The sequence below is a fragment of the Nycticebus coucang genome, chromosome 7 (assembly GCF_027406575.1).
Source record: "Nycticebus coucang isolate mNycCou1 chromosome 7, mNycCou1.pri, whole genome shotgun sequence".
NCBI classification, from domain to species: domain Eukaryota; kingdom Metazoa; phylum Chordata; class Mammalia; order Primates; family Lorisidae; genus Nycticebus; species Nycticebus coucang.
Window position 1 is genome coordinate 104,432,150 of NC_069786.1, and position 15,630 is coordinate 104,447,779.

The 15,630-nt window shown below is 40.1% G+C and overlaps 1 protein-coding gene across 2 annotated transcripts in view; it reads right to left on the minus strand.

The window, feature by feature from the left end:
- Nucleotides 1-1,393: 1,393 nt before the first annotated feature.
- Nucleotides 1,394-15,630, minus strand: part of MDH1B (malate dehydrogenase 1B) — a 32,479-nt gene continuing 18,242 nt past the window's right edge. The window contains exons 8-10 of one of the 2 annotated variants that reach the window (XR_008381223.1): nt 14,583-14,722; nt 3,459-3,536; nt 1,394-1,475 (exon numbers count right to left, since the gene is read on the minus strand). Coding sequence is in view for 1 of the 2 variants with exons in the window: in XM_053597280.1 (XP_053453255.1) it covers nt 7,702-7,928; nt 8,421-8,472; nt 14,583-14,722 (419 nt within the window). In the remaining variant the exon portion in view is untranslated. Of the gene's footprint in view, nt 1,476-3,458; nt 3,537-7,645; nt 7,929-8,420; nt 8,473-14,582; nt 14,723-15,630 lie in introns of those variants that run through there. The other variant, XM_053597280.1, reaches the window with a different exon arrangement.

Consider the following 15,630-nt stretch of genomic DNA (forward strand, 5'->3'; position numbering starts at 1 on the left):
AGTTTCAGGCAAAAATGTGGTAAAAATGGTAACTAAATTATTATTTTTCTGATATATGATTTGTATAGGTAGATTTAGACAAGGTACAATCCTCTACATAAATATTTGCACGTATTCATATTTTACATATATAAAATATACATATAAATATACATATGTTTACATATATGTGTGTATTTATATACCTACACACACACACACACACACACACACACACATACATATATATGCAGTTGATCCTTGAACAACATGGGGGTTAGGAGTGCTGATCCCTGTGCAGTCAAGAATCTGCATATAATTTTTGGCTCCTCCCCAATTTAAATACTAATAGTCATAGTTTACTGTTGACTAGAAGCCTTATTGATAACATGAATAGGTGATTAACATGAATATTACATGTATTACAATGTATTACTTACAATAAAGTAAGCTAGAGGGAAAAATGGCATTAAAATCCTAATGAAGAGAAAATATATTACTATTCATTAAGTAAAAGCAGATATCATAAAGTCTTCCATCTTCATCAACTTCAAGTTGAGTAGGCTGAATTGGGAGTAAGAGGAGGAGTTGGTCCTGTGGTCTCAGGAGTGGCAGAGACAGATGAAAGGCTACATAAAAGACGACCCATACAATCCAAACACATGTTGTTCAAGGGTCAAACTGCATATATATAAAAGATGAAAATTCCCAGGTTGTCCCCATTCAAGAGAATTCCGAGATGTCTATCTCAGTCTCTTCCTCTTACTTTCCTTCTGATGAAGATCCTGTCTTGCCACATTGGCTATTTTGAGCTTTGTAATGAAGAGTAGAGAAGAGAAGGGAAAGAGGGGGAAGACGAGACACAGGGGCTAGAGTTGAGGTTAGGGCACATGTATTTGGGGAGAGTTTGAAGTGAATGCGACACGAAGTATTTTTTTTTTAAATTGGTTGACATTTTCACCCTCCTTTCAAAATGTTCATAAAACATAAGAAAAAGAGGTACTGAAAAATTACTTCAGTTACTGGACTGTGTTCCCTGAGATGGCACAGTGTGAGTCAGGACCACGAACACCACAGAGGTTGTGTATAATGCCACCGACTTACCCTCTGACACCGCTAGACCTTTTTCTTCATCTGTCACTATATTAGAATACTCGCTATATTTACGTTCTAAAACAAAAATTAAATAAAACATGTTGGGTTTAGACTATAACCAACAATCTGTGAGATGTTCTAAGTCAGTGCTTTTCAAACATCCTTGGTCATGATCCACATTAAAAAAATACATTTTACATGATAGCCCAGTGGGTGCATTTGTGTGCATATAAATGAAATAAAAGGTTACATGAAATAATACTTACCATTTTGTAAACTGTTCTTACCCTTGTCTTATCTTCTTTACTGACCTTTTTCTATTTTATGTAGTTCATTGGGGAAAAAATCTGGTCTTCTTACTTTTTTCTTACCAATTATATTCTATTTCAATGGGGAAAATGCTGGTGATAAAATTGATTCCATTAACAATTAATTTTTTTACAACTCACCTAAGGTTATGGAAATATTTTCCACAATATGGAAAGCACTATTACAAATTATATTTGATTCTAATGCTCATTAATGGAGTGGTCTTCCTAACAGCCTGAAATCAACCCCATTTTCTCTTATCACTACTGAAGCTCTTTATATTTAAGAGTATGACTTAGTAAAGGGTCTAAGAACCAGAAATTTTAATTAGCCTACAGAGAGATCTACTCTCGCTAGGACTGAGTTCGCCACATTCCTCTGGGCAGGGACTGGGCTGTCTGACAGTCCTCTGTAGCACTCTTGATACAGCCTTATTAGTCCTCTGGGCCTGACCCCACCTAGTCAATGCTTTGTCCCCATCCATTCTCCACCAGTCATACTGTTAACTAAACATTCAGCTGAACAACAGATGTCCCCTCCCTACCTTCCCAGCCTCACTCTCCGCTCTTATCCAGCTACCCTTCTTCCTGTCTTCTCATTACGATTTTATGCCACCCCAGGTTCATACTTCTGATCATGCCTTCATCCCCTGAAATTCCTCCTTTGCCCATGTTCTTTTCTCTCTGGTGAGACACCCTTTCACAATCTCCTTCCTACCTACTCCTCCCCTTGCACACCTTCTTTTCACTAAATTATATGAGTAATTCCTACTCATCCTTCTAGACCTAGCTTTCACTTCATGTCTTTAAGAACATTTTCCCTAACATTCCCAGTCTATGTCTAGAAGACCTCCTATGCTCATGTGGTCCCATTATTCCCTCTCTCTGTAATAGGTCCTACTTCTTTTGCTAGAATCTGAATGTTAATACTCTGCCCACTCCAAATTCAGATGCTGAAACTTAACCCCCAATGCAATTTTATTAAAAGGTAGGGCTTTGGGGAAGTAATTAGATCACGAGGGAGCCTTCATGAATGGGATTAATGTCTTCATATAAGAGGTCCAAGGAAGCTAGTTCATCCTTTCCCATTATGTGAAAACACAGCAAGAAAGTGTCATCTCTGAACTAGGAAACACACCCTCACCAGACACCAACTCTGCTGGCACCTTGATTTTGGACTTTCCATCCTCTAGAACTATGGCAAGTAAATTTCTGTTGTTTACAAGCCAACCAGTTTATGGGATTTTTGTTATAGCAGCCTTACTGGGCTACGATGCCTTTTAATAGGGTAATTTTCTCTTTGCTTTGCTACTTCCCATGCTAGACAGTGAATACTGTTCAAGGCAAGAACCATGTTTGATTTATTTTTATGTTTTTAGCACTTAGAACAGTTTCTTCTTTTTTTCTCCTTCTTCTTTATTTCTCTCTTTCATTCCTACCTTCCTTTCCTTCTGGCATATGACATGAAATATCTATCATGTCTTAAATTTTTAAGCACACAGTACAGGATTGATAATTGCGTACATCTTGCTATCTCTAGAACTTTTTCATCTTTCATGATGGAACTAGCAGTTTCTGGGTAAATAAATGCCCATTTGTTTATCTGTAGCCATATAATGCACCAACTAGATACTAAGATACCATTAAAGCTTTTCCTTCATACAAGGATTTGTCCTTTTCAGTTTTAGAGTACTTGTTAGGTACGTTCCTTCCTTTTGAAGTCTTGCCCTGTTTTATTAAGCGATTTAAGTCAACATGTACATTAATATTTACATTTTCATATTCTCATGGGTCCTTTCCCCCAGACAGTCTGTGTGATCATAACTTCCTTATTGTGCCCCCCCGGTGTCTCTCATATCTACTAGTGACCAGTAGATATGAGGTGCTCGATTGAAACCTGGTAATTCCCTCCAAATATTTCAGCAGTTTTAAATAAGATCCTATTTTTGAGTATAAGATAAAGGTGATGAATAACTTAACCCCCATTTTATGGCTAATGGGTGATCAAATCTTTCCTTGAAATTCAGTATTAACCCTTGGATGAAAAGGGCATTGCTTCCAAGTAAGGGCACCTACCTTCGGGGACAAATTCTTCTTCCTGGTTTTCCTCTATGACGGGTCTGACCATTGTATTTCTTTTGACTAGGTTAATTGCTAAAAGTCAGGAAATAAAGTATTGAATTAATTGAAGAGACTAAACAAACTTTACACAGGAATCATCTCACTGATATTTTAATAAAGCAGAAATCTCTAAACTGGAAGAGAGTGCAAAACTGTTGATTATTTTCAATGCTATGATTTTGGAAACACTGGAAGAGAGTAAAAACCATTCAATGATTCAAAGGTGACAGAATAGAGATCAAAAGATAAATCAAATATACATGTATATATATATATATATACACACACACACATTAAACTTTGTTGACAAAACACACAATGCAATCAAATCATTTTCTTTCACAAAATTCTCTATAACATACATGGGAAATTTAGGACCAATGACCAGTTAATGGAGTCAATTTTAGAATGACTGTTTGGAGCTCTGTTCTGTCACCTGCAGGAAACCACACAAAGGGTCTCTCACTTCTGAGAATTTAAGAGTTCCAGTTCTCTGTATCCCTCTGGGCCGCATCCTGCTCCTTCCTGCTGCCTTGGCCAGAGTCTCCTCCAAAGTCCCACCCCTACCCCCAAGCTCTTTGCCTCTGAATCTTTCCCTCCCTTTCTTCCCACTGCCCAGCCTTTGACCTCACTGGTTTGGAACCATGGGCTTCTCTGTCCCCTGCGGTTTCTTTTTACCAATTACTCCATTCTGAAAGGCATCAATTGTTTTAGTTGGTGGGAATCAACCAATCATATTGGTTGTTAAATACTTTTTTTTTTTTTTTGTGGTTTTTGGCCGGGGCTAGGTTTGAACCCACCACTTCCAGCATATGGGACCGGCGCTCTACTCCTTGAGCCACAGGTGCCGCCCAGTTGTTAAATACTTTTAATATTACGCCTGTTGGACTTTCAAATTTAATTTCTGTTTATCATCGTCTTTATCCACTCTAGTACCCTGTAGGCTATCACTTTATCTGCTTTCTTGCAATTACCCTCGATTTTCTTGCTTCATCTTCTTCCTTTCTAAATGCTAAGTGAAACAATGAAACTCATTTTCCGTTCCTGTATTCAATGCTCAGCACCAAAATCACCTTAGCACCTATTTCAGGCACAAACATGAGAAAATAATAACTCATTACAAATAATTTGATATTCTAAATAAAATCAACGTGGAAAAACTCAAAATTTTGTTGGAAGACAGAGTAGTGTTGTTTTTGTTCTAATCACGGGGGGTTGACTATTCTGTGATATTTGGGGGTTTACTACAAGTCATGGTCCTCGTTTCCACTCCTGCATCCAGGCAGCTAAGCATCTTTGTAAGGAATCACACAAGTCTACATTGGAGTCGCTGCCAATTTCGTCTCTTGACTTTCACTGAGCACTCAGAACTGAAGGGAATTCTGTGCTTCCCCATGTTGTTTCTCTCCCCTGCCCTTAACAGTTACAGTCATGCATCAATTAATGACAGGACACATTCTGTGAAATGCGTCATGTGGCGATTTCATCACTGTGCAAACATCCTGGGGTGCACTGACCACACCTGGATGGTGCAGCTTGCCGCACACCTAGTCTGTGTGGTACAACCTACTGCTCCCAGGCTGCAAACCGGCACAGCGTGTTACTATGCTGGGTACTGCAGGCAGCTGCAGTGTAATGGTGAGCATCTGTGTACCGAAGCATGTTTAAACATAAAAAAGGTATAGCAAAAACACATAATAAAAGATTAAAAAATGGTGCATCTGTACAGGGTACTTCCTCCCTATGAAGGGAGCATGCAGGCCTGGAAGTTGCTCTGGGTGAGTGAGTGAGTGAGTGGTGAAGGTCCAGGACATTACTACACACAACCGTAGACTTGATCAACACTGTACTCTAAGGCTACACAGATTTATGGAAAGAATGTTTTTCAACAGTAAATTAACCCTAGGTTAGTGCAACTTTATTCTATAAACTTAAATTTTTTTAGAGCTTTTGACTTTTTTGTACTAATATAGTTCAAAACACAAACACATTGCACACCTGTACACTAATTTTTCTTTCTTTTTATCTTCATTCTATAAGATTTGTAAAAGTTTTTTAAATGTTTTTTTTTTTTTTGGTAAGACAGAGAGAGTCTCAAGCTGTCGCCCTGGGTAGAGTGCTATGGCATCATAGCTCACAGCAACCTCCAACTCTTAGGCTCAAGTGATCTGTTTGCCTCAGTTTTTTTAGTTTTACTAGAGTTGGGGTCTTGCTTTTGCTCAGGCTGGTCTCAAACTCATGAGCTCAACCAATCCACCCACCTTAGCCTCCCAGAGTGCTAGGATTACAGGTGTGAGCCACTGTGCCCTGCTTTTTTTTTTTTTTTTTTTGACTTTTTAAACCTTTCTTTTGAAAAACTAAGTCACAAACACTTTTATCAGCTTAGGCCTACCCCGATCAGGATTGTCAAGATGTTGCTGGGCAACAGGAATGTTCATCTCTGTTATGATTTTAGGGGACCACTGTCACATATGCTGCCTGCTCTCACCCCACGTTGTTGTGTGCACACAGCTGTATTTCACACCTTCACCTCCTTCCTTACAACCCCAGTCTTCCTCCCTAGTCTTTGACCCTCAGGACCTGGTCCTGCTGCCTGTTTTGGTTCTGGCTCCCCCATCCCACACCCTTACTTACGTGTCTGCACCCACCACCTTCTCCACTTCTGTAAAGCCTCAGCAGCAGACACCCCTTCAGTTTGTGGCTTGGTCCTGTGCTCGAGTTCTACTGCTGTCTTGAGAGCTTTTTCCTCACTCTTAGGTTTCTCTCTTCGGCAGTTAAGCATTAATATCCATCCATCCAGAGGTCTATCTAGCCATCTCTTTATAATTTTGGCTATGTATTAATAAATCATGTACATGGGACAGAACCCAAAAGGCACACAAGACTACAGAGTGCAGAGGTCTTCCTTCCCTAGCCACCCAAGTCCTCCTCCAGGAGATCACTGGGGCTGGCAGTTTCTTCTAATTGCTCTTGGTTGCTGACGACTCTGTTTCCCCATATCCAGCTCAGATCTCTCCACCTCAGTGCCTAAGATATGTGTCCAGCACCCACCAGACTTTCATAGATGCCTCTTGAAACTCTGCACTTTCTCCTATATTCCTTACCTGAGCTCACCCTCCCAAACATGTTCATGGTTCGGCACTCCTAGCAAATGACAATGACAACCCAGGCAACCAGCCTGGGGCTCCAGCTGCTCTGGACTCTGTCCCTCAGGGCTGAGGAGGTCAAGAGCTCCACATACCCAGCTCATTTTTGGCCCACTGTTTGGGATGTTCTGCCTCAGGTAAGGATATCACCATTGTCCAGATGTCAAAAACACTGGGGGATTCCCAACTCTCTTGCACTCTCTCTTATCCATTAGTATCTCTTTCAAATCTAGGTCCTTTCCTACAGCCCGCAGCCACTGCTTGGGTAAGGGTCTTATCATTCCTCTCCCTGCCACAGAACTGGTCTCAGTGCTTCTTGTCCCCCCATAAACTTCAATTCATTCTTCCCATTACGGTGATCATCCTAAAGTTAGAACCTGCTCCTTCCTTTCAGCTGCTCCCAAATCCTTCGTTGGTCTTACCAAGGCCCCTGCTTGCTTCTCTTCCTTCTGACATTCCACACCTGGAACTCTACTTTCTAAATAAAATGAATGAATGAATTGGCAGTTTTTTCTTATGGCCACCTGTCTGTGCCTTTGCATATGTTGTCCCCTCCATGTGGAACAAACCTCCCACTTACTGCACCCTGCAGCCAGGCCTCCATTCTCTCATGACTCAATTTGCATGTCTCCTCCAGAAAGCCCTTCATCATGTTAACATCCTGATGGGCCCTCACCACCATTCATGGCATGTGGCGTATTCCTCAGGCCCACAGCACTGAGCACACCAGCTCCATAGCACCACCGTGATGCCTGAGGCGAGTACCCTGCCTTTCCACTCTGGTCTCATTTCTGCCCTCTCCAGTTCACCAAAGTCATGGATCCACTGGGTACTTTCAGGCCTCATGTTATGTGATGCCCCAGCAGCTTCCGTCAGTGCGGGTCAGCTCTTGTTCTTGAGACAACTCTGCTTTGGGCCTTCCTCAGTGTCAGATTTCAGGGGCTCGTCCTCTCTCTCACCTTCACTTGCTTATGGTCCTCTATCAGCTGCTCCTATTCTATTCAACCCTTCTAGGCTGAGTTCCCATATAAGGTTCCCCTAAAACTGAGAGCTTATCTCTCACTTTTTCTCTGGATTATTTCTATCATGCTCATGGCTTCATTTCTATTTATAAGGCAACAACTCCCAGCTTGACAACTATAGTCCAGGTCTTTCTGAGCTCCAGGAAGTATGCTATTTTCCATGTGATGCTTCCATTTTAGGTATCCCACAGGTATTTCAGAATTAAAATGTAAGAAACCAAGCTCATCTTTCCTCTGCTCTGGCACCATGCCTCTTCCTCTCCCACCCAACACCACCACCCCCACACCCCACATGTTCATATTTTCTCTCTTTTTCTCAAATAATGAAATGATGTTTTTGGTATTTTAGGTTTTTTTTCCACCATTTCTCCTCCTATCATTCAATCTACCCAGTTGCTCAACCAGAAGAAGCCTGAGCCCTCTGGAATTCCCGAGAGGCCACGTTATCATCAAGTCTTGATAATTCCGCCTCCTAAATATCTGCTGAATTTCTACAGCCTCTAGCTGCAGCTGTACCCACCTCTTCCTTCCTGTGTCATTGCATAACTCTCCTGATACCAGTCTTTCTGCAAACAATCTTGCCTTGTTCAAGTCTGTTTTCCAAGTGAATTCCACACCTGATCAGGTTCCTGTCCACCAAAAAGTCTCTACAGCTTTCCCATCTACCCCTCATGGTTCTATCTCTCATCTCCTATACTTCAATAGTCTTTTAATAACAGTCCAATAAGACCACACATCTAAGATATTACCTGATTGGTATGGCTGAAAAATTAACACATCTCCAAGTGCAACAAGTTTCTCCTGTTAAAAACATTTACAGAGAATTATAAAACTACATTATTAACTCAGTTATGTTTTAATAGAAAAACACTTTGATTCTTGACTTTTAGGTAATCAACACATATTTATGACATACCACAAATTATATTACCAAATGAGTAGTGTTCTTATGTGAATTTTTCAAACTTCTATTGCTTAATATCTTCAAGTGTTTTCCTCACACTTTCTTTGAGGAATTTTATTGTTTCATGCCTCAGATTTAAATCTTTTATCCATCTTGAATCAATTTTTCGAAGTGGTGAGAGGTGCAGGTCCAATTTCCATCTTCTACATGTGGTTATCCAGTTGTCCCAGCACCATTTATTGAATAGGGATTCTTTTCCCTAGTATGTTATTTTTTGGTTTATCAAAGATCAGGTGGCTATGTTAGTTTCATCTTATGGTTTTCTGTTCAGTTCCAAATGTCAATGTCTCTATTTTTGTGCCAATATTAAGGTGTTTTGATTACTATGGCCTGTAGTATAGCTGAAAGTCTGGTAGGGTGATACCCCTGGCTTTGTTTTCATTACTAAGAATTGCCTTGCTATACAGGGTTTCTTCTGGTTCCATACAAAATGAAGAATTATTTTTTCCAATTCTTGAAAGTATGATGATGGCATTTTTAATGGGTATTGCATTGAATGTGTAAATTGCTTTTGGAAGTATAGACATTTTCACAATGTTGATTCTTCCCAGACATGAGCATGGTATGTTCTTCCATTTGTTAATATCTTCTGCCATTTCTTTTCTTAAGGTTTCATAATTTTCTTTGTAGAGGTTCTTCACCTCTTTTTAGGTATATTCCTAGGTAATTCATTTTCTTTGAAGCTACTGGGAAGGGAATTATGTCCTTGATTAGCTTCTCATTTTGGCTTTTTATTGGTATATTCAAAGGCTACTGATTTGTGGACATTGATTTTACCCTGTCTCCCCGAAAATAAGACAGTGTCTTATTTTAAGGTGTGCTCCCAAAGATGCACTAGGTCTTATTTTCAGGGGATGTCTTAGCTTTCCTGTAAGTAGGTCTTATTTTCAGAGGATGTCTTATTTTCGAGGAAACAGGGTATATACTGAAACATTACTCTATTTTTTGATCACTTCCAGGAGTCTTGTGGTTGAGTCTTTTGGGTTCTATAAGAGTAAGATCATATCATCAGTAAAGAGTGAGAATTTGACCTCCTCTGCTCCGATTTGAATGCCGTTTATTTTCTTGTCTTGCCTGATTGTATTGGTTAAAAATCCCAGCACTATGTTGAATAGTAGTGGTGATAGAGGGCAACCTTGTCTGCTTCTGGTTCTCAAGCTTTTAGTTTTACTCCATTCAGTATAATATTAGCTGTGGGTTTGTGGTAGATGCTTTGATCAGATTAAGAAATGTGCCACCTATGCCTATTTCCTTTTTTTAATGCCTATATTCTTTTTTTTTTTTTTTTTTTTTGAGACAGAGCCTCAAGCTGTCACCCTGGGTAGAGTGCTGTGGCATCACAGCTCACAGCAACCTCCAACTCCTGGGCTCAAGTGATTCTCCTACCTCCACCCTCCCAAGTAGCTGGGACTACAGGTGTCCACCACAACGCCTGGGTATTTTTTGGTTGCAGCCATCATTGTTTGGCAGGCCCGGGCTGGATTTGAACCTGTCAGCTCAGGTGTATGTGGCTGGTGGCTTCGTGGCTTAAGCCACAGGCGCCAAGCCTTAATGCCTATATTCTTAAGTGTTCTAATTAGAATAGGATGCTGATTTTTATCGAATGCTTTTTCTGCATCTATTGAGAGAATCATATGGTATTTGTTTTTGCTTCTGTTGATATGGTGAATTACGTTTATGGACTTGTGTATGAACAAGTCCCTGGGATGAAACCCACTTGATTGTGATGAATGATTTTTTAATATGTAGCTCTAATCTATTGGCTAGGATTTTTTTGCGGATTTTTACATCTATGTTCATTAGTGAAATTGGTCCGAAGTTCTCCTTTTTAGTTGGGTCTTTTCCTGGTTTTGGTATCAGGGGGATGTTTTCTTCATAGAGCATGTTGGGGAAGATGCCTTCCTTCTCAATATTTTGAAATAATTTCTGCAATATGGGTATAAGCTCTTCTTTGAAGGTTTGACAGAGTTCTGGTGTGAAGCCATCTAGACTAGTGCATTTTTTTGTTGGGAGTTTTTTTTATTGTTTCTTTCATCTCAGTTCTTGAAATCAGTCTGTTCAAGAGATCTATTTTATTATTATTATTAAGTCTATGGAGAGGGTGTGATTCCAGGTATTGATCCATTTCCTCCACATTGTTAAATTTTTGGGCATAGAGTTTCTTGTAGTATTCAGAGATGATCTCTTGCATCTCTGTGGCATCTGTCGTTATTTCCCCTTTATCATTTTTGATTGAGGTTATTAGAGATTCTACTTTTCTTTTTGTAGTTAATCTGTCCAAAGGTTTAAAATGATTTTATTTTTTTTTAAAAACAAACTTTTTGTTTCATGACTTTTCTGAACGATTCTTTTGTTTTTATTTTCATTCATCTTTGATTTAATTTTAGTTATTTCTTTTCTTCTGCTGTGTTTGGGATTAGATTGTTCTTCTTTCTCTAGTTCCATAGGATAGTTCATGAGTTTATTGATGTGATCATACCCCGGGCATGATATCCATCTGAAAGGAGTGTATCAGATGTTTGTTGATGCACTCTCTTTCTGGTTTTCAAATGTAGGCATCTAATGCATTAAATTACCCTGTTAAGACTGCTTTTGCTGTATCCTACAGGTTTGGTAACTTGTGTTTTCATTCTTGTTATGTTTGAAGAATTTAACTATTTCCTCTTTTATCTCTTCCTGAACCCAACTATCATTCAGCATAAGGTTGTTTAATTTCCAAGTCTTTGTGTGGGTATGAACATTTTTGTTAGAATTGAGTTCCACCTTTATTGCCTTGTGGTCTGAGAAGATACAAGTTATCATTTCTATTCTTTAAATTTTGCTGAGGTTTAATTTGTATCCTAAAATGAGGTCAATTTTTGAGTACATACCATGGGATGTGGAGAAAAATGTATATTTTTTAGCTTTGGGATGGTGTGTTCTGTGTATGTCTATTAATCCCATTTGTTCCAGGGTCACATTTAAATTCTTTGTATCTTTGTTTAATTTCTGTTTAGAGGATATGTCCAGTTATGTCAGAGGGGTGTTAAAATCCCTGACTATTATGGTGTTATGTTACTGCTCAGACCCATAAAGGTCTGCTTCATTAATCTTGGAGAATTTAAGTTGGGTGAGTAAATACTTAAAGTTAAAATGTCTTCCTGTTGTACTGTTCCTTTGACTAGTATAAAGTGACCATTTTTGTCTTTCTTAACTGTAGTTGCTTTAAACCTTCTTGTGTCTGAAAATAAGATTGCCAACCCTCCTTTCTTCTGATGTACATTTGCTTGATACACTGTTTTCCATCAGTCTTGATTTGTCCTTCAATGCTAGGTGTGCCTCCTGGAGATGGCAAAAGGAATAGCTTGTGCTTTTTTATCATCAGCCAGCCTGTGCCTCTGCAGTGGTGAATTCGGTCCATTGACATTTATTGAGAGAATTGATAAGTGTGGTGGAGTTCTATTCATCTTATTTTGTGGGAGTCCGTTGTGTAGTTTTATCCTTTGTCCCACTGTGGAAGCTAAGTTTTGACTTTTAGCTTCTGGGTGTTTACTTTGCTGGTGGTTCATTGTGATGGTCAGTGTTAAGAATAGGTCTAAGTATTTCATGTAGAGCTGGTCTTCTTGTGGTGTGAATTTCCTCAGTGCTTGTATATTCACAAAGATTTGATTTCTCCATCAATTTGGAAGCTTAGTTTAGCAGGATATAGAATTCCGAGCAGAAATTTTTTTGTTTAAAGAATGTTGAAGGTGGATGACCATGCTCTTCTGGCTTGAAAGATTCGACTGAAAAGTTTGCTGTCATCCTAATGGCTCTTCCTCTGTGGGTCCATTGGCACTTACACCTGGCTGCTTGCAGAATTTTTTCTTTCATCTTGACTTCAGACAAGTTCATTACAATGTGTTTTGGAGAAACTCTGTTTGAGTTGAGATGCCCTGGGGTATGATATTCATCTAAAAGGAGTATGTCTGGGTCTTTAGTAAAACTTGGAAAGTTTTAATTTATGATAGACTCCAGCAGGACTTCAATTTCCTTGGGATAATCTTCTTCCCTTTTGGGCGGCGCCGGCCCCATATGCCGAGGGTGGCAGGTTCAAACCCAGCCCCGGTCAAACTGCAACAAAAAAATAGCCGGGCGTTGTGGCAGGCACCTGTAGTCCCAGCTACTCGGGAGGCTGAGGCAAGAGAATTGCATAAGCCCAAGAGTTAGAGGTTGCTGTGAGCCATGTGATGCCATGGCACTCTACCCGAGGGCGGTACAGTGAGACTCTGTCTCTACAAAAAAAAAAAAAATCTTCTTCCCTTTTAGGAATCCCTATTATTCATACATTTGAATGCTTCATGGAGTCTCGTAGTTCTCTAAGTGCCTATTCTGCTTTCTCTCTCTTCTTTTCTGCCTCTTTGACTACCTGGGTTAACTCAAAAACTTTATCCTCTAGCTCTGAGGTTCTTTCTTCTCCATGGTCTAACCTATTTTTGATACTTTCTACTGCATCTTTACATTCCCTGATTGTTTCCTTCATTTCCTTAAGCTCTGCCATATCCTTTCTATATTCTACATATCTCTTGTCTGACTTCTGGTTTTGTTTTTCCATTTTCTTGTCCATTCCTTTTATTAAATTTGTCATCCATATTTTAAGTCCTCTTTCTGTAAAGTCCATTAATTCTTTATAGGTGGAGTCTTCTGCAGTAGCTGCTTCATGGCTCCTGCTTTGGTTTTCTGCTGGTTCCTCTTCATGTGTTCTTTCTTCTTGTTCACCTCCTTGTCCTCCCTTTTCCTTCTCACTGTCTCCTTTCCTTCAAATTACCTTCTCTCAGAGCTTAGGTCTTGAAGTGGCCTCAGCTTGAGCAAAGCCAAACTCTTCCTCTCTTCCAAATAAACAGAAGTCCTTGCACTTGATGACAATATGTTACTAGGACAAAAGGTGGCACTGTGGGGGATTTTGGAGACAGAGAACACAGCCAGCAACCTCTATGATTCTTATTCCAAACTTAGTTGCCCTTTAGTGTTTGCCTGATTTTTCCTCAGCATTCAGACCCTGCTGGGTTGGGATCTTAAAGCTCACAAGAATCCTTCAGGGGCAGGAGTCACAGTGTCCCTTAACTCCAGTTCCCGTGGGGTGCAGGAGTCCCTCAGCCCGTCCCAAGAGTGGAGTTATGATCCTGGCAGGTGGAATTAAGACAGCTATGCCTTAGGCCCCTGCTAAGACCTTCTCATGACCTTCCCACAATGGCAGCCCTCTGGCCACTGAGACCTTCTCAGTATGGCTGCCTCAACAGCCACCAAACCTATGGAAAATCCCCTCCGCCTGGCATTCAAATCTGGTTGCTGTATATTGTCCAAATCTGCCTACTCTGCCAAGCTTTCCACTCAACATGAAGCTTCCCCCAATAACGGAAAATTCCAGAAAGGCTTCCTCCCATCCTGGACCTCCATGGGGTTCAGCTGAGCCCAGCCAGTTGCAATGAGTTGCCTAATTTGTAATAATTCTACTGCTCTGGATCATGTGCTGTATCCAGCTCACCACCTCCTTGCTATGCTCCCTGACCTATGACTCTGGGTAAGAACCCTGTACCTAAGTATGGTTGGGTTCTCTTTATCTCCAGTCATTCTAGGAGAGCTCAGCTGAATAATCCTCTGGTCTGCCATCTTGCTTTGCCCCTTGGTTGTATTCTTGATTTTCTTCTCCTGGGCAGTTTATGGAAAGAGCACTTTTCACCAATAATCACATAGGCTCCTCTTTGTGGTATGTCAGCATGCAGGACTTGATGATTTTAAAATATGACAGAAGCTAGGCTGTTGACTTTTAACTGCACTGCTCCTAATGTTTGCAGTGATATTGAACTCTTGTTCCACTATCATAGAGGAAACAGTCTTTTCAATCTCATGAGTTCCAAATCCTGGGAAAAGAGTCCCGAACACCAAAAAGAAGTTAAAATTATAATCCCTTGTATCTATTCTGACGTACCTGAATAAGATCACTTGTCATTCTGGCCATTATTTTTTCACTTATTTCAATACCTTCAAGGTCTGTGAGTACCTCCCAAGTTCCATTCTCAAATTTCACAGGCATAGAAAAGACAAGACCTTCAGGAATACCAAACTGGCCTGCAATGAGCAAACACACAGCAAAGCAAAAGAACTGAGAAAAATAAATCCTTCTGGTTAAGTTAGGCATTCCAAAGGACAGACATGACACATGATTTTTTTCTTTTTAAATAATGACGGAATTAAAATTTCTGGGAATTCCTCTCCAGAGAAGACAGAAAGGCTTACTTTAGCAGTATTGATTGAGAACCTATCTGCATTCTGACAATTCTCCCTTCTGTACCTCTCTTACACCCAGAGGCTAATACTGTCTTTCTGTCTGAACCTCATCTGTCCTTCTTTTGTCTGCTTCCATAGCTTTCCCTTGACCCCTGTGAACCCCATCAGCCTAAGGCATTTGTCCCAGTCTGGCCTTCCACTCTCCTCCCTGCTATGGCAGTCACATAGCCAGGGTATGAAAGGCTGGGAAGGGAAAGTGAGGAGGGACAGGAATATGCAGGTAAGCTCTCACCCATCGTCTGCTTACGAGGCTAGCTCTTCACAGATAAAACAAATACAGAATGACTAGAGGACCTGAAAAATCTCTCTGAGGAAAGTCTTTTATATCTTGGTTTCTTGACTGTTCTCATTTTTTTTGCCCTAATGACAACATTTTTGGTGCCTAGAATAGAAGGAATTATTTTCTTATGTGATTAAGGTACCAAAAATGGGCAGCAATTCCATTTGTATGGTGCTTAGTAATAAATATTGTCAATCTGTGTTTTTAGAGCACATCCAAATGGGGAACTGGAGCTTCTAGGAAATAACCAAATTTCCTGTCCTGTTCACTGGTCCCCCCACCTTAGCAGTGCATCATTTATTTTGCAATGAAATTCCTACTGAGTTTAATTGAACTTCGTAGGTTTAAATGCCTGTTTCCCTAAAAAAGTAACATCCTGTTTTGAATTCATGCTATGATGATGACTGTG